Source organism: Synchiropus splendidus, chromosome 2 (genome assembly GCF_027744825.2).
Source record: "Synchiropus splendidus isolate RoL2022-P1 chromosome 2, RoL_Sspl_1.0, whole genome shotgun sequence".
Lineage (NCBI taxonomy): Eukaryota > Metazoa > Chordata > Actinopteri > Syngnathiformes > Callionymidae > Synchiropus > Synchiropus splendidus.
This window is the reverse complement of record NC_071335.1, coordinates 15913056-15940007: the sequence shown is the minus strand read 5'-3', so window position 1 is coordinate 15940007 and position 26952 is coordinate 15913056. Positions and strand designations below refer to the sequence as shown.

General features: G+C 42.8%; 1 protein-coding gene across 4 annotated transcripts in view; it reads left to right on the top strand.

The window, feature by feature from the left end:
- The window catches only part of LOC128754750 (complement C3-like), a 45964-nt gene extending 26590 nt beyond the window's left edge, over nt 1-19374 (top strand). The window contains exons 2-43 of one of the 4 annotated variants that reach the window (XM_053857586.1): nt 239-434; nt 1139-1301; nt 2265-2341; nt 2418-2506; nt 2648-2730; nt 2808-2895; nt 2969-3071; nt 3266-3386; nt 3457-3572; nt 3659-3805; nt 3953-4049; nt 4140-4240; nt 4315-4503; nt 4587-4742; nt 5726-5855; nt 6462-6530; nt 6881-7078; nt 7155-7275; nt 7603-7691; nt 7764-7903; nt 8009-8221; nt 8293-8356; nt 8420-8509; nt 8576-8782; nt 8919-8994; nt 9806-9965; nt 10041-10136; nt 13640-13790; nt 14693-14778; nt 14868-14945; nt 15017-15172; nt 15778-15840; nt 15932-16013; nt 16203-16251; nt 16482-16572; nt 16639-16728; nt 16796-16898; nt 16976-17065; nt 17366-17458; nt 17535-17618; nt 17702-17846; nt 18838-19340. In XM_053857586.1, the coding sequence (XP_053713561.1) occupies nt 239-434; nt 1139-1301; nt 2265-2341; nt 2418-2506; nt 2648-2730; nt 2808-2895; nt 2969-3071; nt 3266-3386; nt 3457-3572; nt 3659-3805; nt 3953-4049; nt 4140-4240; nt 4315-4503; nt 4587-4742; nt 5726-5855; nt 6462-6530; nt 6881-7078; nt 7155-7275; nt 7603-7691; nt 7764-7903; nt 8009-8221; nt 8293-8356; nt 8420-8509; nt 8576-8782; nt 8919-8994; nt 9806-9965; nt 10041-10136; nt 13640-13790; nt 14693-14778; nt 14868-14945; nt 15017-15172; nt 15778-15840; nt 15932-16013; nt 16203-16251; nt 16482-16572; nt 16639-16728; nt 16796-16898; nt 16976-17065; nt 17366-17458; nt 17535-17618; nt 17702-17846; nt 18838-18979 (4882 nt within the window). In that variant the 3' untranslated portion in view covers nt 18980-19340. Of the gene's footprint in view, nt 1-238; nt 435-1138; nt 1302-2264; nt 2342-2417; nt 2507-2647; nt 2731-2807; nt 2896-2968; nt 3072-3265; nt 3387-3456; nt 3573-3658; nt 3806-3952; nt 4050-4139; nt 4241-4314; nt 4504-4586; nt 4743-5725; nt 5856-6461; nt 6531-6880; nt 7079-7154; nt 7276-7602; nt 7692-7763; nt 7904-8008; nt 8222-8292; nt 8357-8419; nt 8510-8575; nt 8783-8918; nt 8995-9805; nt 9966-10040; nt 10137-13639; nt 13791-14692; nt 14779-14867; nt 14946-15016; nt 15173-15777; nt 15841-15931; nt 16014-16202; nt 16252-16481; nt 16573-16638; nt 16729-16795; nt 16899-16975; nt 17066-17365; nt 17459-17534; nt 17619-17701; nt 17847-18837 lie in introns of those variants that run through there. The other 3 variants (XM_053857585.1, XM_053857587.1, XR_008413971.1) reach the window with 3 other exon arrangements.
- The last annotated feature ends 7578 nt before the right edge of the window (nt 19375-26952 follow it).

The following is a 26952-nucleotide window of genomic DNA, read 5'->3' as shown; positions in this document are numbered from 1 at the left end:
TGTCAGGCAAAAAAAATGATTTCAATAAGTAAATAAATACTAAATAATGGGTTCAAGTTAAAGTTGGCACATCAGTCTAAACCTACACCGTTTAAGATTATTGCAACCCGTGTGTGTTATTGTGTGACACACAGACATATTACGCAAACCTACTGTAGTACCTTTTACAAAGATCTGGTCAGTCTAGTATTGTGAAATGTATCTTGAGCCTTTTTGTGGGTCTTTTCTTGCTCTGCAGGACGCTGATGTCAGTTCCCAGCATAATGCGAGTGGGCGGGCCTGAAAATATCTTTGTGGAGTGTCAGGACTGCTCTGGTGGTGAAATCAGGGTCAATATCTACGTCAAGGATTTTCCATCGAGAACCAACATTCTCGCACAGACCACGGTGAACCTGAACACAGGAAACCATTTTCAGGGACTCGCAGCAGTTACGGTAATGTGACACAGCCATGGATTTCCTCTAGTCAATGTCATCAAGTCAAAGTATCTTTAAATTGGTCACGTCTACTCATCTAAACCAGTTGGTAAAGCTCTAGATCTACAGTTGGAAGAGTCATCGAGGAAAAGAGCGCTTTCTCAACTGCAGTCCACCATGATAGTGAGACCTATACTTTTGAAATCAAAAGGTTATTGGTGGTCCAGCAGGCAGGACTACAGCAACCTCAATATTTCATATTAAAATGAATAAACCAGTCACAAGGTAAGGGACTCGTTCATGGCAGCCATGGCCTTCTGTTTGTATGAGATTCGGGTTAAGGAGATCAAAGCATCAAAGGTCAAGAGCTTCAGATCTTACCAAGCAGCTTCCAAACATGGCCTCATTCGCATGTCCCAGGTCCATACCAGAGGTTGTGTCGTGCAGAACAAGCCAGTATCAACTGGGATGCGTGCAGCAGGCATCCTGACATGAAGTATCTGGCTTCTCTGAATGAGGGCGAGAACGAGGTTTTCAGCACTAACAACTAGCAGATAAAACACATTTTCATTTTATCTCCAGGACCATTGTGCATGACACTGTACCGATCTGCCAGTCCCACAAAAGAACAAGAATCCTCTCAACCCCAGAGTTTCTGATGTCACTTTAGTGCTTTCCTGGCTTTCTTTTGCAGTCAACATCTCTCTTTCTGGTGGTTGCAGATCCCTGCCGAGGGCTTCAGCAAGGATCCCAATGCAAACCAGTTCGTGTACCTTCAGGCCCAGTTTCCTGACCGACTATTGCAGAGAGTGGTCATGGTCACTTTCCAGGCAGGCTACATGTTTATACAGACTGACAAGACCCTCTACACACCCAACACCAAAGGTAAGACCTGCTCAGCAAAGGTTCCCGCTAGTTTCTGCTCATCGACTCTTGAGAGCGGAAGTAGTTTGTTAACACATATATTAACAGTATCAGTTCTTGCTCGGTCAATGCAGGACAGTAGAAACTGCTTTGCATAACATCCGAAGGTGGAAGTCTGGAGTCAGACTGAAGAGCCACACCATTTTAACACTTGCAGTTGCACAGTGCGCAGGTCAATTTCAATTGGGCATGGCAGTGTGATACAAACAAGACCACGCGGGATGATCTACTTCTGTCACTTTTTTGTATGAAGGCAAATGGAACAATATATAAAATTGTTGCTGCGAATCACGCTCGAAACATAAGAGTGGGTGAAGACATACCCACATCAGATATGGACAGAGCCGAACAAAATAAACGGCTCAGGAAGTGGGGTCATGGCAACTGGTGAACAATGTGGTGTATCATATAGACACAGGCACAGAAAGGAATTGGCAGTCACACCCAAAGAACCATCAGGATTAGACACGTGGCCGGACGGTATCCAAGAGATGATCAGGGCGGCAGGGGTTCACCTGCTGGAGGCAGGAGAGGGGACATCCAGGACAGCTACAAATACCTTGGGATCCCACAGGCTAATAGAAATGGTGTGGAAGTTGAAAGGAAGTCAACGACAGCAAAATATATATATATATATATATATATATATATATATATATATATATATATATATAGAGAGAGAGAGAGAGAGAGAGAGAGAGAGAGAGAGAGAGAGAGAGAATCGCTCTTGGGAAAAAGACCTGGTCTACGGCAGCCAGCAACATTTTTAAATCTACCACTTTAATGCTGTGAGTTTTATATACTGTGGAGTGTGGCTTAACAAAGAAAAATAAAAAGAAATAAAAGCATGAAAATTGTATTGATTTACTTTAGGATTTTTGATGGTTTACAGTTGTTGTTGTTTTTTTTTTCTCCTTGTTTCAGTCTACTACAGGGTGTTTGGTTTGACGCCCCAAATGGGAGCTATAGAAACAGATGCATCCGTGGCCATTGAGATTATGGTAAAGAATATTACATTCGAGGTTATTGTCTTTTTTGCTGCTCACCAGTTGCTTGTCTTTTTTTGATTTCTTGAAGACACCTGAAGGACATGTTGTGTACGATGATCAAATCGCTCTGAATTCGGGGTTACTGAATGGTGAATATCAACTGGGTGAATTAGTCAGGTAGGTTTTTACTTTAAACATGCCCATCTTGTGACCTCACACGCATGCTGACGAATGAACAGTCTCAGTATCAGTAACCCAGAGATCTGTTTATTTCAAACACTCAAGTTTCCTCAAAGTCTCATCTGTTCTCTTCTGTAGCCTTGGAGTGTGGAAAGTTGTCACCCGGTTCCAGGACAGCCCACAGAAAAAGTACTTTGCAGAGTTTGAGGTCAAAGAATATGGTCAGAACTTTATATATATCTCGCTCAAAACTTCAACACCCTCAACTCAAATACTGACGAAAAACTTTTCTCTGCAGTGCTCCCCAGTTTTGAGGTTCAACTGAAGAGTCAGCGACCGTTTTATTTTATAAACGATCCTGAACTTACTATCGACATCCGAGCCAAGTAAAGTAGTCGCTTTACATTTTTGCGATTAACTCTTTGAGTGGTTGTGATATTTGTTTGATATAATGTTTAGGTATCTGTTTGGAAAAGAAGTGGAGGGCGTTGCATATGTGATATTTGAGATCGCCACAGAGGAACGGAGGATCGGTTTGCCAGGTTCACTGCAGAGAGTTCAGGTAGGTTTTGCTTTAATGCACTGAAAAGGTTTGAATGTTGGGTATGATTCCAGACTCCCCAACAACAGGGGGAAAGCTGTACAATGGTCATTATGATTTACAAATATATATTTCAAAAACCCTCCCCATGCTCTTGTAGTCCCTCCTCACGATCCCACTTGAGGTCAACTCTTGGTCTGACCTTGTCTCATCAGATCGAGAAAGGCAAAGGCACAGTGACTCTGAAGAGAGAGCACATCACCCAAACGTTCCCGAACATTCAAGAGCTGGAGGGAAAATCTATTGTTGTTGCTGTCAGGGTGCTGACATCGACGGGTAAGAGAGTTGCACGGACCATCAAGTCCTCAGCAAAACTGAGGTTTGTATCTCATCCTATCTTGAACAGGCAGTGACATGGTGGAACAGGAATTGAAGGGGATTCTAATCGTGTCATCACCGTACACCATCAACTTCAGAAGAACGCCCAAATACTTCAAACCGTCACTGTCTATGGATGTTTGGGTGCGTTGTGATCCCGTCTGGTCTGAACACCATTTGTTGAAAACAACATTTTCAGGTTTTATGACTCCTTTAATTCCAATGGCTAGGTTGAAGTTCTCAACCCGGATGGCAGCCCTGCGGGGAACATTCCTGTAACAGTGAATCCTGGCGAACAGGAAGAAGTTACCAATGACGAGGGCATTGCCAAGGTTCCAATTGATACCGCTTCAGGTGACACAAGACTGAGGATCAGTGTAAGTCTGAACATCTCAACTCTTCTTAACATTCCTCATTAAATCTGCTAGGCATGGCATTGATAACCAGTGTTTGTACTGGTTCCGTGGCTCAAGTGACTTTTTCCTAATGTTGTGATTGTATTCTTGTTATGTCTGACTATACAGGCAGCAACAAACGACCCCAACATTCAGGGCCACCAAGCGACAGCTACCATGGAAGCAACAGCCTATCAGTCCAACAGCCGCAACTATATCAGCATTTGTAAGACAAAGTCCAACACAGTCTTTTTGACTGTACACTGCATATTGTCAGTGACTAGAAATGGCACTGAAATTTACTTTTTTTTTAAAGCGGTGAACACAGAAGCCAAGTTGAAACTGGGAGACAACATGAAGGTCACTTTGAACATGAACATGCAGAACAACAAAGACAACATCGACATCACAGTCCTGGTGAGAGTTGGTGTGCGTCTGAATGAAACTTCTCTTAGTCGTAAATCTCTTGTGAAACGTGGATTTCTGTGTAGCTGATGAGCAAGGGACAGCTGGTGCGCTTCATCCGTGAAAAGACGCAAAGCATCAAAAGATCACGAAAGATCACTATCACCAAAGAGCTGGTGCCATCCTTCCGAATCATAGCTTACTACCACGCTGCTGAAAATGAGCTGGTGTCTGACTCCGTTTGGGTGGATGTTCATGACACCTGCACAGGGACGGTAAGCGTGGAACCTGTCCTACTGTTTGAGCAGCAACATTCATGCGTCAACAAATTCATGTCTCGCTTGTCTCTCTCATCTAGCTGAAGCTGGAATTGGTTGGTGGCCCTCGAACATTCAAACCCAGTAGGGTGTTTGATCTGAAGGTGACTGGAGATCCAGGAGCAGCTGTGGGACTGGTGGCCGTGGACAAAGGAGTCTACGTTCTTAACAGCAAACACCGGCTCACACAACAAAAGGCAATGTCTTGACTCTCTCCCCTGACAATTTGTTGAGCTAGTGGAGAGACAATGTTTGATGTTCAGAGCCATCATCTGCAATCTACAAAGACTTTTACTCCTGAGGAGGAGGAGGAGCAGAGAAGAAGAGGGAACTTCTACCAACCATATGCTAGAACAGGGGTGGGCAAACTGTTCCACAAAGGGCCGCAGATGGTGCAGGTGTTTGTTCCAACCGATCAAGAGGACACCTTTTCACCAATCAGGTGTCTTAGGAGTCTCATAAGTTGATGGTCAGTCAGGTGCTGTTTTTTCAGTTTCACCTGATTGGTTAAACTGTGTGTGCTCATTTAGTTGGAACAAAAAGCTTGCAACAGCCCAGCCCTTTGAGGCCCGGATTGCCCACCCCTGTGCTAGAACCACACAGTCTGTGGCTCCATGCAGCGAGTAGCTCGACTACCTGGCTGGAGTTAAACCAACAAATCACATTTTCTAATCTTCTCGTGGGAACTAAGGAGCAGGACAACCTGAGAAAAGGAAGTTGAAGACAAATCTGCACATCTACAGATCACGGTCATGGCGAGTTGTAACCGTACTTGCTGAGGCAAGTGATCACTGCCGTCGGAGTGAAAATGTGGAGCTCACTGACAAATGAAATGAGAAACCTGCACAGCGTGATTGAAGACCATGTATCCGATTCAGACACTGCTAGATTACTCTGGGAACAAATTCTAAAGTAACTGAAGGTTAGCAACACATACAGTAAAGGTCTGATACAAACACATTCAGCAACATAAGGGACTAATTCCTTGACCAAATCCTTGATAGAACTCAAGATCTTGTACCGTATTGTATTATTATTTCCATCTGCCGAGGTTTACTGTACGAGATAGACAAAATCTTTACATTTAAATGTGGTAACAATGAGATAAAGGGCAAGAGCTAAAAGTGAACGATTTAATTCAAAGGAATTGTTTTCAACACAATGACTGTCTTATGATCAGATTTGGGACCTGGTGGAGAAGCATGACACTGGCTGTACCCCTGGTGGAGGGAGGGATGCCATGAATGTCTTCTATGATGCAGGACTTCTTCTTGAGTCCAGCACTGCATCTGGAACCCAGCACAGGAAAGGTAAGCAGAGAGAACCTCTTCCTTTTTTCGTCCTCTAATTTCGAGATTGATGACACATTTTTGAGGTTGATACTTTTGAAATAGTTTTGCCGTTCTGTTCAAAATGTGACCACAATGCAGAAGAAATGGTCAAGCCCATCGAGGGCTCCTTTGTGCTGTGCTTGTGTTTAGATTGGTAATTGTGATTTGTCTTTTTACAAACCAGTATTCGTCAATATATGGGTCAGTTTGGGATGGTTTGTGTTTCTGAATATGACGCTCTGTATGTGTCCATGAGGTTGATACAGTAACTTAAAGTGGTTGTCTTTGGAGACATGGCAAAGGAAAGGATTGAGGGAAAGATACTGGAATAAAGGATACTGGATACTGAAATGAGCATTAAAAATGAAGGAGTCTCTTACTTCTTCATTAAGCAATAACATCCAGTGGTCAAGAAGCAACTGTGCAACAAATACAGTCTGTTCTCAATAACCAGAAGTGAAGGTGATGGAAACGCTGTAAAACCAAATTTTAAAAGTTAATAAAAACAAATAGTTCCATTTTCTCAATTCAAGCTCAAAAGAAATAAGATGATTGTTCTTAAGTTTCACTCTGCTCCTGTTTCAGAGTTGAAGTGTCCAACGATCAGCAGGAGGAGACGATCCCTGACCCTGAGAGAAGTCACAGAAAGTTTAGGTAAACATTGTGATGTTGAGAAAGTATGACCAGGCCACACTTTAGATGAAGGAACATTTACTACTCTAAGTAAACTATTCATATGTGTATTCGCAGCATATGAGTCAAATTTTAACCTGGTACAGCCAACAAAATTCCACTCTAAACGACACCATAATTACCATAATTACCTAGTATTAACTGTAAATGAACAAGTAGTTTATTAGTATTATGTGATACCCAATCTGAAGTGTTACCCGGTGTTACATTAATTTCCAAATATGGTAAGTTGTAGCACCTGGACAGAAAAGGTCAGATATGTTTGTTTATTGTTGCACTTACTCACTCACTCACGCGACCTACGTGTCCAGTGAGTTATTTTACAGAAAAGTTGGAGAAGGAATGTTGTCAGGAGGGAATGACACAAACCTTGCTGTCATACTCCTGCGAGACACGGAGCGAGTACATCACAGAAGGACCTGCTTGTGTTACCGCCTTCGTGTACTGCTGCACACAGTTAGAGAGCCAACGGCCTGAGATGAAGCCCAACACACTTCTACTGGCTCGTGGTAAGACAAAGACACAAAGATCAGCCACATGAAGTTCATCTAACATTATTCAATTGGATATATTTACGTGTTGCAGTTGACGATGATGACGACAGCTACATAGACAGTAATGACATTAGGTCTCGCTCCAAGTTCCCTGAGAGCTGGCTGTGGACATACATCCATCTTCCAGCATGCGCCCCAGGAGAGCGCAAGTGGTGAGATGTCAGGAAGTTATTGTTGGTGATTTTAACCATCCTAACATTATTAATCCATCAAACACTAACATCAAACTAAGTTCAAATACCATTGTAGAAGATAGAAGTAGAAGTTGCACAATTTCTGATTATTATTAATCATCTGAACAGTTGTTGCTCCCAATATTTTATTTTGTTTAATTTTCTTCACTCCAGAGGATCTACAAGAATAGAATTAATGGGAAAATATTCCCCCTCACAGCTCCATTTCATTTTGATGACCTTAAATTTATTTTTGTTTTTATGTTTTTCATGGTCTATGGGTGACTAAAACATCTTTTCTTTCAGTAAAACAAAGTCTATTGAGAAAGATTTTCCACTTCAGGATTCGATCACAACCTGGCAGGTGACCGGCATCAGTCTGTCCAAAAGCAACGGTGAGCACTTTTTTATTCATGTTTTATATCTGTGACTACCTTCATACCAATTTTCTGTATCTGATCTTGAAGGAATATGTGTCGGTGATCCACTGGAGGTGATCGTGGAGAAGTCATTTTTTGTTGAACTCAAATTGCCTTATTCAGCTGTCATTGGGGAGCAAATTGAAATCAAAGCAATCCTCCATAACTATCGGGACGAGGGTGCTACGGTAGGTCACTGATGCAGGACAGGGATGGATTGCATTTAAGTTTCTTGGAGATACATTAAAAGGAGACCTCTTCTCATGGTGTCCTCCCGATCTGCTGTCTTCAAGGTGCGAGTGGATCTAATAGAGAAGCCGCATTTGTGCAGTTCAGCATCCAAACGCGGGAAATACAGGCAGGAAGTGATAGTTGGACCACAATCCACCAGATCTGTCCCATATGTTATCATTCCCATGAAGGAAGGAGAGCACCAGATCGAGGTCAAAGCTGCTGTGAGAGACACTGAGCTCACAGACGGTATCCAGAAGCCGCTTCGTGTGGTGGTGAGTGACCACAAAACAAATGTTGCTTACAGTTTCAGTAAAATTAAAATGGTGTTGTCAACACTATCCAGTCCAGAGGCGTCCTGGTAAAATCTCCTCTGATAGTGCATCTTGATCCTGCTAAAGAAGGTGTCGGTGAGTGAAAGGCTGCTGCACACTCTTCGACAGTATCACTCTGACTGGACACTGCTTCTCTAGATGGCAAGCAGACGATATCTCTCAACAGTGGAATCCCCAAGAAAGACATCGTCCCAAATTCACCCACCAACACATATATCTCAGTGACAGGTGAGCACAGGTTTGTGTCTTCACTTTGAATGGAAAATAAGATTAAAAATAACTTCCTCTTCACAGGCAGAGAGGATTTAAGTGTCGTGTTGGAAAATGCAATTAGAGGAACCGCAATGGAGCAAATGATTTACCAACCATCAGGCTGTGGAGAGCAGAACATGATCCACATGACTCTGCCTGTCATTGCGACCTTGTACCTGGACAGAACTAACCAGTGGGAAGATGTTGGCTTGACCAAACGTGATGAAGCATTGCAACACATAGAAACAGGTAGGTAAACCTACATGACGCAGCAGCAAGAGAGTGCTACATGCACAAGTGCTAGTCTTTAAAACATGTTTACACATCCAAACTCTGAGGCCATCTGTGATGCTCACGAGTGCCTAATAGCTTACCTTTTTTTCAGGATACTCAAGGCAACTAACGTATCGTAAAAACGACGGCTCCTTCGCTGCGTGGACAAAAAGACCAAGCAGCAGTTGGTAAGATAATCCAGTCTGCCTTGTTTGCACAGTTCTAACCACCAAAACCATTAAGCTCCTCCTGAAATATGGTTGTCAAACAACATACCAACGTATTTAGAATTAGGTAATTGGAAAGGTATATGGACCAACATAAACCTGGAGCCCAAAACCTCTGTAAAGAACCTGGAGACATAGAGAATTTAATGCTAAACACTTAAAGAGGAGAAAGAAATAAACAGGCTGACAAATTCAAAGAAGAAACAAAGGGTGGAAATTGTCGAAGCAAAGGAAGAATTCAAAAAGTGTTGTATGCAGATTTCATCACTGAAGGAGAAGATCAATAGAGGGAAAACACAGTACTGAATGAGCTTGTTGATAAAAAAAACAGTCTTAAAAATCTCACTGGATGATCTTGTGGAACGAATTGCACACTTGGAAGACAAAGTAACAGCCAAGGACATGAGGATATGCTCAGTGCCAGAAGACATGGATCTCGGGCTCTTCAGAAAGAATCTAGTCTAGAACAATGTGGGATACAATGAGGATTTTGTGAGGATTAACTCGACTGTTCGACTGATGCCCGCCATGGGTGCCAGACCACACCCCATTCTTGTGAAATTCCAACAGGAAGTGATGAAACTCAAGGTTCTCAAGACACCATAGTTGGCCAGAAATGACCATGATTGGCCTTCAAAGGTGTCTAACCACAGGAAGAAGCAAGTGGCAATAAGAAACAAATCCTAGAATTGACGAAAGAGACAACAGTTCAACCTAAGTGTGGCCAAACAGGAGATGCTACATGTGTAATCTGTTTTGTCTCCTCTGAAAGGTTGACTGCTTACGTAGTCAAGGTGTTTTCCATGGCAGAGAGGCTGATTCAACTGAAAAACAGCGACATTTGTGATGCTGTCAAGTATCTGATCCTCAATGCTCAACAGCCTCATGGACTGTTTGAAGAAATTGGAACACTAATCCACGGAGAAATGAATGTATGAACTGAACTACAGTCTCACAACTCCATCCTTTAGCTCACTGCTAAAAGCCTGACTTGCTGCTGTATGCAGGGAGATGTGAAGGGCGGAGATTCAGATGCCTCCATGACAGCGTTCGTCCTCATTGCGTTGCAGGAGTCTCACACACATTGTAATGCATCAATTGGGGTAAGTTTTTATTTTTGCAACAGTTAAAACTCCAACAGTAACATTTCTTTTTGCATTGTTTCTCTCTATATACAGTACAGAGTACATGTTCTTTCAACCCCAGGTACTGCTCAACCTTTTCATGTTCCTTCTTCCTGATGTTGGTGTCGGCTGGTATCGCCACATCTATCATCAGTGCCCTCTTCTGTTTCTTGTCTACCACCACTATGTCCGTTTGGTTTGTCAGTCTGGAAGCTGAAGTTGCTTAGCCTTGTTGTTCTCAACCACTGTTGGTGGTGTGTCCCATTGGGATTTGGGTACTTCTTTTCCATACTGGTCACAGATGTTCCTGCACACTAACCCAGCCGCTTGGTTGTGCCTCTTCATGTATGCTGATCCTGTGAGCATCTTACACCCGGCTACAATATGTTGGACTGTTTCTGAGGCAACTCTCTGTCAGTCCAACACTGTCCAGCCATTGGTAGGTCTTCGTGATGTCAACCACTACCTCTATTCGACTGTGGTGCATACGATGTAGGGGCTTGTCCCCCCACGTTATCTCCTACTCTTCTTCCCCCTTGTCGTCATGTTTCTGCTGCCTGAAACATTCAGAGAGCAGTTCATCCTTTGCGGCCATCTTCTTGATGTACTCTTGGATTTTCGCCGTTTCATCCTTGACTGTGGTGCTCTCTACTTCTCTAGTGTGGAGTTTAAAGCTGCAACGCACAGTTGAAGAATATTTGTTTTTGGCGGCACTGCTGGTAAAAGGGCACAATTGCAAACTGTCGTAGAGCATCCCAGCCCCCAGAAACATTTATCATTGAACACCAGGAGTCAAACTCCATCATTCGTGATCTGTCGTCCAGTGAGGCTGACCCAGATAATAAAAATGCGGAGCTGAACTTCTGTTCTTTGAATGCGTGTGATACCCTCTAACGGGTTACGCGCCTGAGAACGATTGACAGGCAAGCTGCCATTCTGGAGCCAAATCCAGTTCACCTCCCACAGCAGAGCCCAGAGCGTCGACTTCCACGACGGCTACACAATCCAAGAAAGCCAAAACCAAAGGGCCCAAGAAGTCCTCCAAACCTTGGGATGAGTACGGCCAGTCGGACGAGAGGAGGGTGCTTGAAGAAGACAATCCGGAGTCCCTCTTCACAGTGATGATGCTTTGGGCAGACCTGCCGATTCATCCATATGATTCCCCTGGACGACATGGCCGGGCTCTTTAAGAAGGTGGTAGCGAGGTATGGAGCGGAGATGTCTCCTCCACCGGAACAAGCGAAGTTTGGTGGTTTTACATGCACCATCTATGGCCCGGGACCGAGGAGGCCTAAACGCTCTGCCGCCGTATGTCCCAAAATGGAGGCCCTTTGAAGTCACTCGGACTTGGACATGAAAAGCCCCCTCACATTTAAAACTCCGGCTACAGCTTTTGCAGCCTATTGCGGAGTGGAAGGGGTGGACTGGAGATCAGGTGTTAGCCTTTTCCAAAGACACTTTCCATGCCGAGGAAGTCCATGAGTTTCAAGTGTCTGCGGCAGGATGTCTCAGGCCTTTATGAAGGCCGGGAGCCGTGTGAACATCTGGCTGGGCCATACGATCCTCAGGGAGAAGGAGCACCTATCACGTTTCAGGACGCTGTTCACAAAGTGCTTCACTGAAAAAACAGAGAATAATAAGGACAAAAGGTGCAGTGTTTTTTTCTGTCTCACTTTATTACATCATGACTCAACGTGTGTCAAGAAGGGGCCTACAAACAGCAATCAAAAGGTAATAGATGTCAGAATTCGGATCTAGTCTTCTTCAATAATTTTCATAAGACTTGCCAGGGATGTGCCGGTCTGCAGTGGAATCTGCAAGGACACAGTTGTGGCTGGCAACATCTTTAGAATCACAATGAATAGCAGACACTGACACGTTTGTTAGCGTCTCTAAAAATGTTCCCAACGTTTGATCACAGTGTTCCAACTATAGGGGGATCACACTCCTCAGCCTCCCTGGAAAGGTCTATTCCAGGGTACTAGAGAGGAGACTTCGGCCAATAGTCGAACCTCAGATCCAGGAGGAACAGTGTGGTTTTCGTCCCGGTCGTGGAACACTGGACCAGCTCTATACCCTCCACCGGGTGCTCGAGGGTTCATGGGAGTTCGCCCAACCAGTCCACATGTGCTTTGTGGATTTGGAGAAGGCGTTCGACCGTGTCCCTCGCGATGTCCTGTGGGGGGTGCTCCGGGAATATGGGGTGCGGGACCCTCTGCTAGGGGCTGTCCGCTCCTTGTATGACCGGAGCAGGAGCATGGTTCGCATTGCCGGCAGGAAATCAGACCTGTTCCTGGTGCATGTTGGTCTCCGCCAGGGCTGCCCTTTGTCACCGGTTCTGTTCATCACTTTTATGGACAGAATTTCTAGGCGTAGCCAGGGGTCGGAGGGGATCCGGTTCGGGAACCACAGAATTTCATCTCTGCTATTTGCGGACGATGTTGTTCTGCTGGCCTCATCGGACCGGGACCTTCAGCATGCGCTGGGTCGGTTTGCAGCCGAGTGTGAAGCGGCCGGGATGAGGATCAGCACCTCCAAGTCTGAGGCCATGGTTCTCGACCGGAACACGGTGGTTTGCTCTCTCCAGGTTGGTGGAGAGTTCTTGCCTCAAGTGGCGGAGTTTAAGTATCTCGGGGTCTTGTTCTTGAGTGAGGGAAAAAGGGAGCGTGAGATTGATAGACGGGTTGGTGCGGCGGCAGCAGTGATGCGGTCGCTGTATCGGACCGTCGTGGTGAAGAGAGAGCTGAGTCACAAGACGAAGCTCTCGATTTACCGATCGATCTACGTTCCCACCCTCACCTATGGTCACGAGCTTTGGGTAGTGACCGAAAGGATGAGATCGCGGATACAAGCGGCTGAGATGAGTTTCCTCCGCAGGGTGGCTGGGCGCACCCTTAGAGATAGGGTGAGGAGTTCGGTCATCCGGGAGGAGCTCGGGGTGGAGCCGCTGCTCCTCCACATCGAGAGGAACCAGCTGAGGTGGCTCGGGCATCTGATCCGGATGCCCCCTGGACGCCTCCCTGGGGAGGTGTTCCGGGCATGTCCTACCGGGAGGAGACCCCGGGGAAGACCCAGGACTCGCTGGAGAGATTATGTCTCCGGTCTGGCCTGGGAACTCCTCAGGATCCCCCAGGAGGAGCTGGAGGAGGTTTGTGCGGACCGGGAAGTTTGGGCTTCCTTGCTCCGAATGCTGCCTCCGCGACCCGACCCCGGATAAGCGGCAGAAGAAGGTGAAGATGTGAAGGTGATGACTTATTCCTCCAATGTGTGAATGTAGCTGTTATATCCACTCTGTTCTGGGCTCTGCTGAGGTTGATCACTGGCCTCTTTAAGCCCAATCTGATATGAGTCTGCTGTAAAGTGCCTTTTTAGTGGTAGACGCGCCTTTAAAGAACATCTCTATCCACTGTTGCAATACAACATAGATTTCAGAAGAGTCTGATTCGAACATGGTGTTGTTGTTCTTTTCATTGACTCGGCAGAGTCTACCAGGGGCAATAGAGAAATCCATCACCTTCCTGGAGAAGCGCTTGCCGTCCCTCACTAACCCTTATGCAGTTGCCATGACGTCATATGCTTTGGCCAATGAAGGAAAACTGCAGAAGGATGTGCTCTTCAGGTTTGCAGCTCCAGGTAATGTCAAAGTACTTTCTTGTTTGTTGGAAATGAGTGATTTGATCATGCCACAGTCGGATATGAAAAAGCAGTGGGTATAGAAAAGCACACAGTGAGCACAATCCTCCACCAAGCAACTTCAGTCACTCTCTGTCAACCCAACCCTAACTCCCGAAGTATCCTTTAGAATAAATGTAAATAAAATGTTCTTATCTCCCAACGTTAAAGAATTCAGGGATCCAGATGGTGATCCGGATGACTTGTCCCATTTGACACATTTCATTCTAATGGGTCCATAACTTTGAGTCATTTTGAACACTGAGAGACAGATAAAAAAGACAAAAAAAAATTCGCATCAACTGGATAAAAGACCATTTATGCTTCCTCTATCTATGAAATTGTACCCAACCGTTTCAAACAATGTCCACGTCACTGGCCACATACCTACAGTATACAATTCCTTGCTTTGATATTGCTGTTCACCAATCTATCCAGCAGGTGGCGCAGCTCAAAGTCGAAGGTTTTTGACAATGACAAACTCCAAACAAACATGGTGACTGTGGAACCAGTATTGACAATGTGCCTTTTGCACAAGAGATGAAACAGAGGCAGCATTGTAGGGGTGGGTGAGACTGTTATATATATATCGCGACTGGAGAACAGAGGATTTCTGCCATTGTTATGCTTTTATTCATGTCTCATTAGAGCTATGTATCAGGTAGTAACAGCGACACTAACCCACAGTTTCCGGTGCTACTGCACAATTTGTTCCGATATGTAAGCTTTGTGGAAACGCGCAGAGATACGTACGTAATGAACGCAGAGCATGGACAGAAGGCTCCATCTGTAGGTGGATGCGTATGGAACGTTAAATGGGTCTTAAAGCTGTATGTAAACATGCATTAACATGTCTCCCTCAGACCGGACCCACTGGCCTACTCCAAAGGGGCATGTCTACTCTCTCGAGGCCACTGCTTATGCACTTCTGGCCTTAGTCAAGGTCAAGGTAGGTGGCTTAACTTGGATCCGATTAAAATCATTATAAATTGGGCAGGAATCAAATTGAAACTCAACGTTACATAACTTTCTGATTAGGCTTTTGAAGAAGCCAAACCTATCGTGAGATGGTTCAGCAAACAGAAGAAGGTGGGCGGAGGCTTCGGATCCACTCAGGTAACCCTGAAACTTTCCGTGAAACCTTTTGAAACAAATGATGATCTTCTGTCTGCTTTTCTTCCCAACAGGCGACTATCATTGTCTATCAGGCCGTGTCGGAATACTGGGCCAATGCAAGAGAACCACAGTACGATCTGAAGGTGGACCTCATGCTGCCAGGAAGGTCCTTACCTGACAGGTTCAGTCTTAACAGAAGAAACCATTTTGCAACAAGAACATCCAAGGTGAGAACACACAGCAAGAGCGACTCCTTCTTGCCTGCGGGGATGTTATTCCTGTGGTGAACATAGTGATGTAATCCTCTCGATTCTCAGCAGTTCCTTAAAAAAAAACCAATCTTTTAAACTCCATTATTAGCGACAAATCAGTGATTGTCACCCAAGCGCTCCTTGTTCACGGGAAGCAAGCTCAAGGGCTTCAACCACAAAAATTAAATTACTCAGGCAACGCGGACTTGGCAGGGATTTCTTAGGTTGAAGAGACATTACCACCACATCGGCATGGCAAGTAATTCAGGGCTCACATCACCCGCCTGTGATCTAAGGCGCAATGCTGTCCTTCAGTTGCTGCTCATCCATGGTTCTTGCAGTACAAAGAAAACAGACTCTCCTCCGAATGCTTCATTTAATTTAGAAAGTAGCCTGTTCCAATCCAGAGGGCTGCCAAAGGAAGCTCATAGACCAGTGTTATTTAACCTGGGTTCAATTGAACCCTCGGGGTTTGGTGCGTCCTCAACACTTCCGGACTGAATTCTGAAGAATAAGTGGACAATGGGGCCCAAAAAATTACCCATTCATCTGTGACTTTCCGAAAATATATTTGCCCACAGTTCAACGAGATAAACAAAGACGTGGATGTGGTCGCGACTGGCACAGGAGAAGCCACTCTGACGGTCCGTGAGCACCAGCGTTATTAATATGGTCCTTTAGCATCACTGTATTCTCCTCAACCATTCACTGAAGTGTATCTCAATGTCTGTCCAGATGGTGTCGCTGTATTACGCCATACCAAAAGAAAAAGAAAGTGACTGTGGGAAGTTTAATTTGTCGGTGCAGCTGATCCCAGGTAAGGGATCGTTCTTCCCTCGCACCACACCATGTTGAGAACACAGTGTTTAATAAGCAGCAACGCTGAGGCTTTTAACTCTCATGTTTCTCTCCTCATTCTGTTCCAATGTTTGATATTTTTAACCTTTAGTTCTCAGTAAACACTGTAATGAAGGAGTGGTGATGGGCTGCTCTTCTTCTCCCCCAGACACTATTGAAGACGAAGAAGAAATACTCATATTGAGGATGGATGTTTTGTAAGTGCAGTTCAGTTGAACACAAAAAGTAATTGTCATGAGACTGAAAAAACAATAAGGATGGAAGTAGCCATCTGGTCCGTTCAAGCAAAGGAGGCTGCGAGATGTTTTTGGCTCAGACATAATGAAGATGTACTATCGATTGGTCATGTCTAGGCTTAGTAAAGCAAGTGTGAACCAGAATTCGAGAAATCAATCCCAATAATTTTTTTGGGTCCCCTATCTGCCAGGTACAAACATCCATATTTGGATGCAACCATGACAATTTTGGACATTGGCCTGCTGACTGGCTTCGTCCCCGAAACAAAGGACCTGGAAGCGGTAAGTTGTAGAATGTGTGTGTGTGTGTCAACGACAATAGGTGATCCTTGATGTGCTTGAACCTAGTTGGTCAAAGGAAGGGCTGCAGTTATTTCAAAGTATGAGATGAACAATGTTCTATCAGAGAGAGGTTCTCTCATCATTTACCTGGACAAGGTAGGAGATTCTGCCGGTGTCTCTTTCTGTCCTCGGACTGTGACTCACTGATACCACGTCTCTGTAGGTTTCTCACAAGCGTCCAGAAGAGATCACATTCAGGGTCCGTCGCAAAACAAAAGTGGGCGTTTTACAAGCAGCTGCCGTGTCTGTCTATGAATACTACGACCGTGAGTGTTGCTGCACGTGTGCAAACACGTTGGTGGATCAGAGACGGAAGATTTAGCCTCAAATGTGGTTATTGCAGAGACGCCATGTGTGAAGTTTTACCATCCGGAAAGAAAAGATGGAAAGCTGCTCAGGCTCTGTACCAAAGATGAATGCAAGTGTGCTGAAGGTAGGCTCAATCGTGCACGCATTTTGGCAGGCATGTGCTTCCATGATTTCCCCATTCATTTCTATCACTGCTATTATAAAACAAATAATTCACAATCTGCAATAGAATCACTTTCATTTTGGCCATGTAATGAATGTTTTTTCTTTGTTTTGTTTTTGTGTGTTTTGAGTCGTTCGTCATAACTATAATAACCTGTCCCGATTAATAACACTCGCATTAGTAACCTGAGCTTGAACTACTAGCTCCCTAATGCACTGCGACAGTTGAAACTCCTAGAGCAGATGATGTGTTCACCTCCAGAGACCTGCAGTATGCAGAGGAAAGGTGAAATTAGCAACAACCAGCGACTAGCCAAGCTGTGTGAGAGCACAGAGACCAACAGCATAGATTATGGTGAGTAACAGCGGCTTGGATTTGTACTTAAAGAGTACTCTGATGGCACAGATATAAACATATGTTTTTCCCACAGTGTACAAAGTGTCTGTGGAGTCATTTTCCGATGCTTTGTCCACCGATGTTTACACAATGAGAATCATGGAAGTCATCAAAGAAGGTGAGTGAGGCTGTTTTGAGGGTTTCAATTGTAAGGTATGTTTGACTATGCATCCTGTTTTCCATATTTTGGTGTCATTTCAGGAAGCCTGGACCTGAACAGTCAAGGCGAACCACGCAAGTTCCTTGGTTATCCATACTGCAGGGGGAGTTTCGATTTGCGTCCTGGACAAACCTACCTCATCATGGGTTCATCCAGTGACACGTACAAAGACGATACGGATGGAACGTAAGTTTTTGTGCACAACATGTGGATCCTCAATGACTTTCGGTTGAGCGTGTGACATATCTGTCCAGGCTTTTAGCTAGGAGGGCGTCTGGGCGTCCTGAGGAACTGCAAAACATGAGGAACTGTCCGCCTCTAAATGTCCATTTATTAGTGCCTGTATAATGGCCTGCTCGCAGAGTCATCACACTGGTTTCCATGAAAAGGGTGTTTGCGCCCGGTAATTTCGACGAATATCATCAAGATTTGCCGATTCGCAACCTTTTTGCAGCCATAATTTGGCCATCGTGGGCGCCATGTTTGTTTAATCTCGCGATTATCCACAGCTCGCCAGTCGCCACGCTCCCGGCATGGAAGCACGATGAAAGGAGGAGACATGTTCCAAACTTTAAACAATGGTTTACAAAACTAACTCTTGCAGTAAGGGAAAGAATCATGATAAAAATATGTATTTTTCAACCACAAACATAATTCATCGGTGTCAGCAGCCCAGGAGAGCCCTGCATCTGAAAGCGTTACTGTGACAGCAGCTACTGAGTTCATCCCTGTTAACGTTTGTTATTTGACTCGGATGTTTGTTAAGTCAGACATGGCGTGTTGGGAGGGGAATGGACCGGGGGGCAAATCACATTTGCATTGTAAAACTCCGATCAAGCACTTCAGCAACACAACAAATGTGCCGGCTCGTATTGCGAGGCCGCTCCTGAGACCACAGTTCGCTTGTTTTGAGGCAGCTTTTTTTGTTAGTTTTTTTAAATGAAGAGGCATACACAATGTAATGACTGCTTTTATAAAACAATTGCAACAATTCCAACTTAAGAAATGTGTAAAAGACACTCATCAAAGTTGACAAATATCAGTGTGCTTGAAATGGAAACTAAACAAATAAATAAACCATCACATCATCAGACTTTCCCCACTGTACAGCGTCGGCTATGGTTCAGGAAATTCTTATGAAGCCACTTCCTCATCATGGAGCTGTGTTTTGTCTCAGGTACCAGTATGTGCTGGGGGAGAAGACATGGATCGAATACTGGCCCTCACCCACCGAGTGTCAGGAGGATCTGCACAGGAGTGCGTGTCTGGGTATAAGAAAGATGGTCAACAAATACCAACTCGTGGGATGTGAGCAGTAATGTGTCTTGTCATGAAATCAAACAAGAACCATCTTTAAATGGCGTTGCTTCCCTCACTGGTAAAATAAACATCAATGTACAATGTAGTCGTTTTTTTCATTAGTTTTGTCTCAAATACATATAAATATCACATTACACAAGGGGACATCTTTATATACACTGTTTTATTACTTGTGTAAGATTTGGTCATGGGCGTAAAAAAGCAGTTTTTCAAAACCAGTTCATTGAATGTTGTAGTTTATTAATTTATTTTTAAATTCAAATCATCTTTACCTTCATCTTTTTTCATCTCAGGTAATATCGTTCATAGGAACGTATTTACTGCTCTTAACTCTACAGATAACAGGTCAACATTAGCTCCCCCGTTCAGGCCTACCTACCAAAGGTCCATTTTACGGTCATAAATATTCCTTCTAGGAAATGGTCCGCTTTTGGCATTATGGATGTCCAAAGAAAGTCAAGTCAGGTCACAAAGTTCCTTTCAAACTTCTATCCTCAATTGGTTTAACAACAATTGGTCGCTAATATGGCCCTGAATAGAGAGCGAAACACCAAAGGTCAAGTGCCCTCTGCAAGCAGTTTGTGTGTGTGACCAAATTTAAATGTTAGAGTCACAGCATTTCTCATAGATCATATTATTGACGCTCTTTCCATAACTGGTGTTGAGAAGTTCACCATCAAAATCGAAATCACTTCACAGTACATGTCAGTTTTCTGGATGGACCTGTTCCTCCCCCAGACCTGAATGTTACATGAATGTTTTTTTTTGTTTGTTTCTTGCTGAGGACACTGGTTTTTATCACCCGCCAGTGTCGCGTGTCGTTTGTTTGGCGGATTTTGGGCTCCCTCTACAGGGCTTCTTTGTTACTGCAGTTTACACACATTGGGTTCCAGCAAGTCATTTATTCAGACCATTAACAAACAGACAAATATCTTCTATCTTATATCTGACACTGGCATACATTAACCCCCTAAACCTCACCATCCAAAACAAATGGCTAAACTTAACCTTTATTCTGAACCAAACTAAAGCCCAGTTATAATAACCCAGCTATTTTTGTAGTTTTAACCCTCAAAATGAGGCTTGACAAAGTGAGGACGGGCCTCACTCTGTTGATTAAAAATGTATACAGCTTCTCACACAAGATAGCAGTACAAGAAGACACACACAGATAGCAAGTGTCTGGATCCACATTGTTATTCTCACCATGATGGAATCTCGTCTGGTTGCGTCATCATATTGTGACGTTGTTGGATTTCCTCCAAGGACCAGACTTTTAGTTTCCATAGAGGATGGTGTTGTTCAGGAAGCGTGAGTCACAGAACTGTTACGGGCTGTTGTTTCAGGACACAACCTGTCACACACTGACCGGCGAACCTACCAACCCAACAACCAAAACAACACCAACACATTCCAGGAGTGTTACCTTACGACCACAGCACACGATGTGAAGCAGAAGCAGCCTCCAACCATCCTTCATTCACATGAGACATCGGTGATCGGATTAGTGGCGATCGTGAATAGTAACTCAACCCATTTGATATTCAGCATTCGGTCATTTCTATTTCTATAGATCTACTGTCTGTCACGTGACTGAGTTTGGATACATTTTACAGCATTATTTGATGCCAGTTTGATCTGTGTTTGCCGTAAATATCAGTAAAATAAAAGTTCTATTATGTAAATATCATCTTTTTAATGTAGCCCTGTGAATGAACCTTGTTCGTTTTTCCAATCGTCACGATTCTGTTTTTGCATTTTAATTCATTTATCTGCTATTCTTTTTTTTTTACTGTTTATTTTTCAAATTTTAAATTTTACAAAATACAGGCATTATGATTGAAAATGATACATACAATGGTTTATAACATGTAAGAAAAGACAGAGAACAATAAAATAAAATAAAAAAAAATAAAAGACAGACAGAAAAACATTGGGGATATTACAATAACTTATAATTACGATAAGGTTGGATTTCTTTGCTGAAAAATGTTCCACTTTGTCCATCTTTTTGTGTATAACCCAGTTTTCAGTCTCAACAGAGAGGTCAAATACTCCATCTGCCTTATTTCTTCAATAATGTCCGTCCAACTTCGTACATCAGGTCCATCAGTTTTCATCCAGTTCCTTGTAATAGCTTTTTTAGCAGCAAGCATCAAGATTTTAAATAAATATTGATCACCATGTTGCACCTGTGAGGGCAAGAGTCCCAGCAAACATATCTGTGGGTCCTTAAGAATATTACATTCAAAAGAATATTTATGACATTGTCCCAGAACGTTTGTATTTTAATACAGGTCCAAAATATATGTGAATGAGAAGCATTCATGTGCCCACATTTTCTCCAGCATTGTTGTGGTTTTCCCAGTTGTTTGCCTCTCATATGCGGTGTGATGAAAAATCTTATCAAGGTCTTCCAGCCAAATTCCCTCCATTTTCTCGAAGCTGTGGTACTGTGTTGTGTATTGCACATTAAACCCCATTCTTTTTTAGATATTGTGATTTCCAACTCCTGTTCCCATTTTGTTTTAACATACAGTGTGTTTGCACCGTTGTTTTTCTGTAAGCCCCCATACACTTTAGAGACTATTTTTGTAGGTACTTCTTTATAAGCCTCTACAAACACCTGAACAATTTCATTTCCTTCAGGAGAGAGTTTGTGTCTAATGTCAGTGTTGAAAAAATGTCTAATCTGCAAGTATCTGAAAAAATCTTCATTGTCCAATTTGAACTCTTTCTTAATTTTCTCAAATGTTTTAAAGTTGTTACCCACTACTAATTGACAAATTGCAGTAATCCCTTTATGTCTCCAGTTATCAAATGTACTATCTAATTTTGCTGGAATAAATTTAGAATTTGAGGATGGCCAGATTAAAAGTTTGCAGTCATCATCCAAATGATACTTTCTCATCACATGTTGCCATATTTTAAATGTTTCTTTTAATATGTTGCTCTTTAGTATTTCTTCCGTCAGGTTTCTTTCCACCAACATAGTTTCCAAGCGCACTTGTCCCAAGTTTGACTCTATCCTTTTCCATTTTGCATCATAATCAGGGGAGCACCACTGTACAATGTATCTTAGTTGAGCAGCATAGAAGTATTCTTTAAGATTTGGTACTGCCAATCCACCCTTGTCTTTTTGAAGTTGTAGTGTACTTAATTTGATCCTTGGCTTAGTTCCTGACCATATAAATCTGGATATTATCTTGTTCCATGAGCAGAACTGAGATTCTGAAATTATAACTGTAAGTGATAAAAAGAGGAACAATAGTCTTGGTAAAAGATTCATTTTAATTACTTCAATTCTTGTACTAAAGTCCATCACCAGTGTAGACCATCTAAAAAAATCCCAGTTTATTTTTTTGTTAATATCATTATAATTTGCTTCGAATAGCTGATTCCAATTATGTGTCAAAAATATGCCAAGGTATTTGATCATCTTTGAGTCCCACTTTACTTTATAGCACTGTTCTAGTATTTCACTTGGCGCATGGTTGAATGAGAGGATTTGTGTTTTGGGAATATTGAGTTTAAATCCAGATAAGACGCCAAATTGTTGTAGAATATCCATGAGTTTAGCAAAGGTTGAATTAGGGTTTAGGAGATATACCATAATATCATCGGCAAACAATGCTACGATGTGTTTTTCTGTGCCAAACTGAATACCTTCTAACTCCGGGCATTCCCTAATTGTTTGTGCCAATGGTTCTATGAAAAGTGCAAAGAGAGAGGGACTGAGGCAGCAACCCTGCCTTGTACCCCTGGACAGCACAAACCTCCCAGACATATGTCCGTTTATTTTTAGTCTTGCTATAGGATTACTGTATAATGATTTAAGACAGTTAATAAATTGGTTGTTAAAACCAAATCTCTCCAACACACTGAATAGGAAAGTCCAGCTGACTCGATCAAATGCCTTTTCAGCGTCTAAGCTAATAAGTGATGCATTTAAATTGTTTTTATTGATATGATCTATGATATGGAGAGTCCGTCTAATATTATCTTGGGTTTGTCTTCCTTTAATAAAGCCAGTCTGATCTTCATTAATTAAGTCTGGGAGAAACTGAACCATTCTATTTGTAATAATGGATGTAAATATTTTATAGTCCACATTCAAGATAGATATAGGACGGTAAGAGTTGCATGATTCTAAGTCCTTGCCCTGTTTGGGGATGACTGTTATAACGGCTTCTTTCCATGAGGGAGGGGTGATACCATTTCTTAGAGTGTAATGAAAGGAGTCTAATAAGACAAGGGAGAGTGTTTTGTTGAAGACCTTGTACCATTCATTTGGATATCCATTGCTACCTGGACATTTTTGATTTTTAAATTTACTAATTGCTTTATCCAGTTCCTTCTGTGTAATAGGAGCATTAAGGTCTTTGTTTTGTATTATGCCTATTGATGGGAGATCTAATGTATTTAAATATTGTTGAATGACATCAGTGTCAACTGTAGCGGTTTGCGTGTACAGGGATTCATAGTATTTTCTGAAGGTTTCATTGATTTCCTCTGGATTTAGTATTACTTGTTTAGTAATGGGATCTTTGATTTTGTGAATTGAATTTCTACTTTGCATTATTCTCAGGCGTTTTGCCAAAATCTTTGTTGCTTTTGGGCCAGATTCATAGAATGTTTGCTTGGAGAACCTCATCTTTTTTTTCCATTTCCTCAATTAATAATTCATCTATTTGTTTTTTTATTCTTGTAAACTGATCAATCAGTTCTATATCCTCACTAGACTGTTTTTTCCTTTCGGTCTCTCTCAATGTTTTTTGGAGTTCCTCATATTTTATCCTTCTCTTCTTCTTTATATAAGCTGTTCTTGAAATCAATCTCCCTCTCATGACAGCCTTGATGGTGTCCCATAGGATTGTTGGATGTGTTTGGTCATTTCTGTTATCTATAATACATTCTTCAATTTCTTTTTCAATTTCTTTAACTATTGTATTAGAATTCAATATACTTACATTCAACCTCCATAATGATTGTTTGGGTACATCATCTATATTCAACGTCAGAAAGACTGAGTTATGATCTGAGACTTCTGCGGTTCCAATGGAACACTCCCTCACTCTATACCCATCAATATTGTTCAGCAAAAAGAAGTCCAATCTAGAATGAACCTTATAAGTAGCAGAGTAGTGAGTGAAGTCCTTTTCTTTAGGGTGTAAACTCCTCCATACATCGCACAGTCCATGCTCTTTTATTAACAAATTAAGATAGTTTGACCTTTGAGGCTTAGATTTTTGTTTGCTAGTGGTGTCCAATGTGTAATTCAAAATAGTATTCCAATCCCCAGCACAAACCAGAATTCCTTCACTCTCCGAGGCAAGTGTATCAAATAGCGTCTTCAGTAATACCTTATTACTTTCTGGAGGTAGATAAACATTAGCAAAGGTAACTGTTGTATTATCAAGTCTTCCTTTTATTATTACATATCTGCCAGCTTTGTCATTTGTTTCATGTATCAGATCAAAATTAACATTATTAGCAAAGAATATCCCAACTCCCCTTTTTCTCCCATTATTATAAGAACTGAAATATGAGTTTGAATAACCATATCTTTTCAGTTTATCATGTTCCTGTTTCTGTAGGTGAGTCTCTTGTAGGAAAATTACTTCCGTTCTATCTTTTTTCAGTTTTGCAAAAACTTTACTTCTTTTAACTGGGTTAGTCAGACCATTGACATTTAAGGAAATTATTCTTATATTACGTACCGTTATTCTGTTTCAGTGACATAACTATATTTGCATATCCCCAAAATAAAGCAAACCAGTAAACATGAACATGTGAAGAAACAACAAGGACAAGAACAACAATAACAGTGGTATAGACTTCCAAAAAAAAAGTGACCCCATTGGTGGGTCGTGGGTAAATCCTCTTTGAAAATGAGGGCCCGGTTCTAAGAATGGCTGAGTCATACAATATTGACTCCACCATCTTATAAGTCCAATGAAACCTGCCAGGCATAGATCAGCAAGGTTTAAGTTAAAGCCACTCCCATAACAATAGTGAGTTTAAAACAGGATAGCATGTTCAGATATCAAACTGTAGAATCTAATTCAAGAACCCAAAGTAAAGACTGGATCATCAAGATTGTAAATGCACATCTTACTGCTTTAGCGAGTATGCTGATATTCCAGAAGTTTGTCCTTGGCTCTCTGGGTTACAGCAACCCCTTTATTCTGATTCTGCGGTGCTCGTTGCCAGCCAATAAGATCACGACGCCGAGACTCATTGTTATCTTCCTTCCCTGGCACTGGTTCTTCCACAGCGAAACCACGTCTCTTTAGTTCACGCCGGGCATCGTCTGCGCTGGAGTAGGTGCGAATTCCAGTGTCCCAATGAATCCTCATATTCGTGAATGGGGTTTGGAATCGAATCCCTCTGTCCTTCAGTGCCTTTTTAATTCCGTTGTATTTACGGCGTGCTTTTACCACTTCCACGGCATAATCGTGATCAAAATACACCGTTTTGTTGTCGAGTTGAATTCCCCTCTTTTTCCATGCCTCTCGTAGTATCATCTCCTTGGTAGTGTATTCCTGAAAGCATACGATGATCTGTCGTGGTGCAGCTCCGGGTGGAGGTCTTGGCAGGAGAGCACGATGAGCACGTTGTATTTTCAGGTCAAAATCTTGCGGTAACGACAACTCGGTGTGGCAAAGATTCCGGATGTAATCCCTCATCGAGTTCCCTTCTTTCCCCTCCTCTATTCCAAATATGCGAATGTTATTTCGCCTGGAACGGGATTCCAAATCAACGACTTTCTTCTGCAAAACTCTCTGTTGTTGCAGGCAGTTAGTGAGAACCTCGGTCGCTGCAGCCGCCCAACTTTCCACCTGTTCCACACGAGTCTCCACTTCGCCGACTCGGCTGGAGAGATTCTTCATCTCCGTCGCCATGTTGTCCAGTTTTCCGTTTATTTCTCGTCCCATCTGAATGACATCTTGTCGAAGGTTGTCATTATTCTGTTTCATGTCTGCATTGAGTTCTCTTATCGCTCCAATTACGTCCTCACTCGGGGCGAATTTAACGAGGTTTGTTGCAGTCTGGCAGGTCGTGCCGTCACCGGAGCCTTTAGCTTGGTTAGCAGCGGTGTTAGCTTTCGCCGTCGCAGCACCTTTGTCTTGTGATTTTGGCATGTTTTCTCTTCTCGTTATCCCGTTTCAATTTCTTTCACTCGTAGTCGAAGTTTAGATTTTGAATGTCGGGTTTTCGAGTTTTGTTTAAGGGGTTATAAATGAATTTGGGAGAGCTGACTCGTCCTGCGTCTGTCTACTCCATTAGCAAGCCCGAAGTCCCCTCCATTTATCTGCTATTCTTGATGTTCAGATGGTCCACCAATGGCAGGCAAGTTGTTTTTTCTTTTCCTTTACTTTTGAAAAACTGTCATTAAGTACATGGATCCTGCATCTCCCTCTGTAACTTGACTGTTGCTCCCGTAGCTTTAGAGGAATAGGTCCCACTTCCTCCTACAGGCTTTTGGCAAGGAGGGCGTCAGGGCGTCTGCAAAACTAAAAGCTACTCCTCCTAGGTCTTGGAGAAGAGTTTCATTGCTCTATGCTCTTTAGCTTGGCAAATCTGGACTAGTTTAATTATTAGTGAGACAGGACCTTGTGCTGTTTTTTTGTTTTTTTTGGATGAGCTCTTTATTTATGTTCTGTTCTGCTCAATGAACATGGCAACTCTAACTCATTGCTTATGATTCATGTAGCTTGTGATACAATCATACACCTAAGACGTCGAGAGGAACCGAAAGAGAAACTGTGGCGACATTTTATAGTTCACCTCTGCATCATCATGGCGGCGCTCAGACCGCATTCTGTTTGTAAACTTCATTTCTTCATTGTCTGGTCCTCTACAAGTATTTCTTCTCAAGTAAGAAGGCTGTCATGCATGTTTCTCCTCAGAATGAAAGCAACCGTGTTGCATTTCTCTTCAAGTCCAGAAGGCCTCATTTCTAATGTGA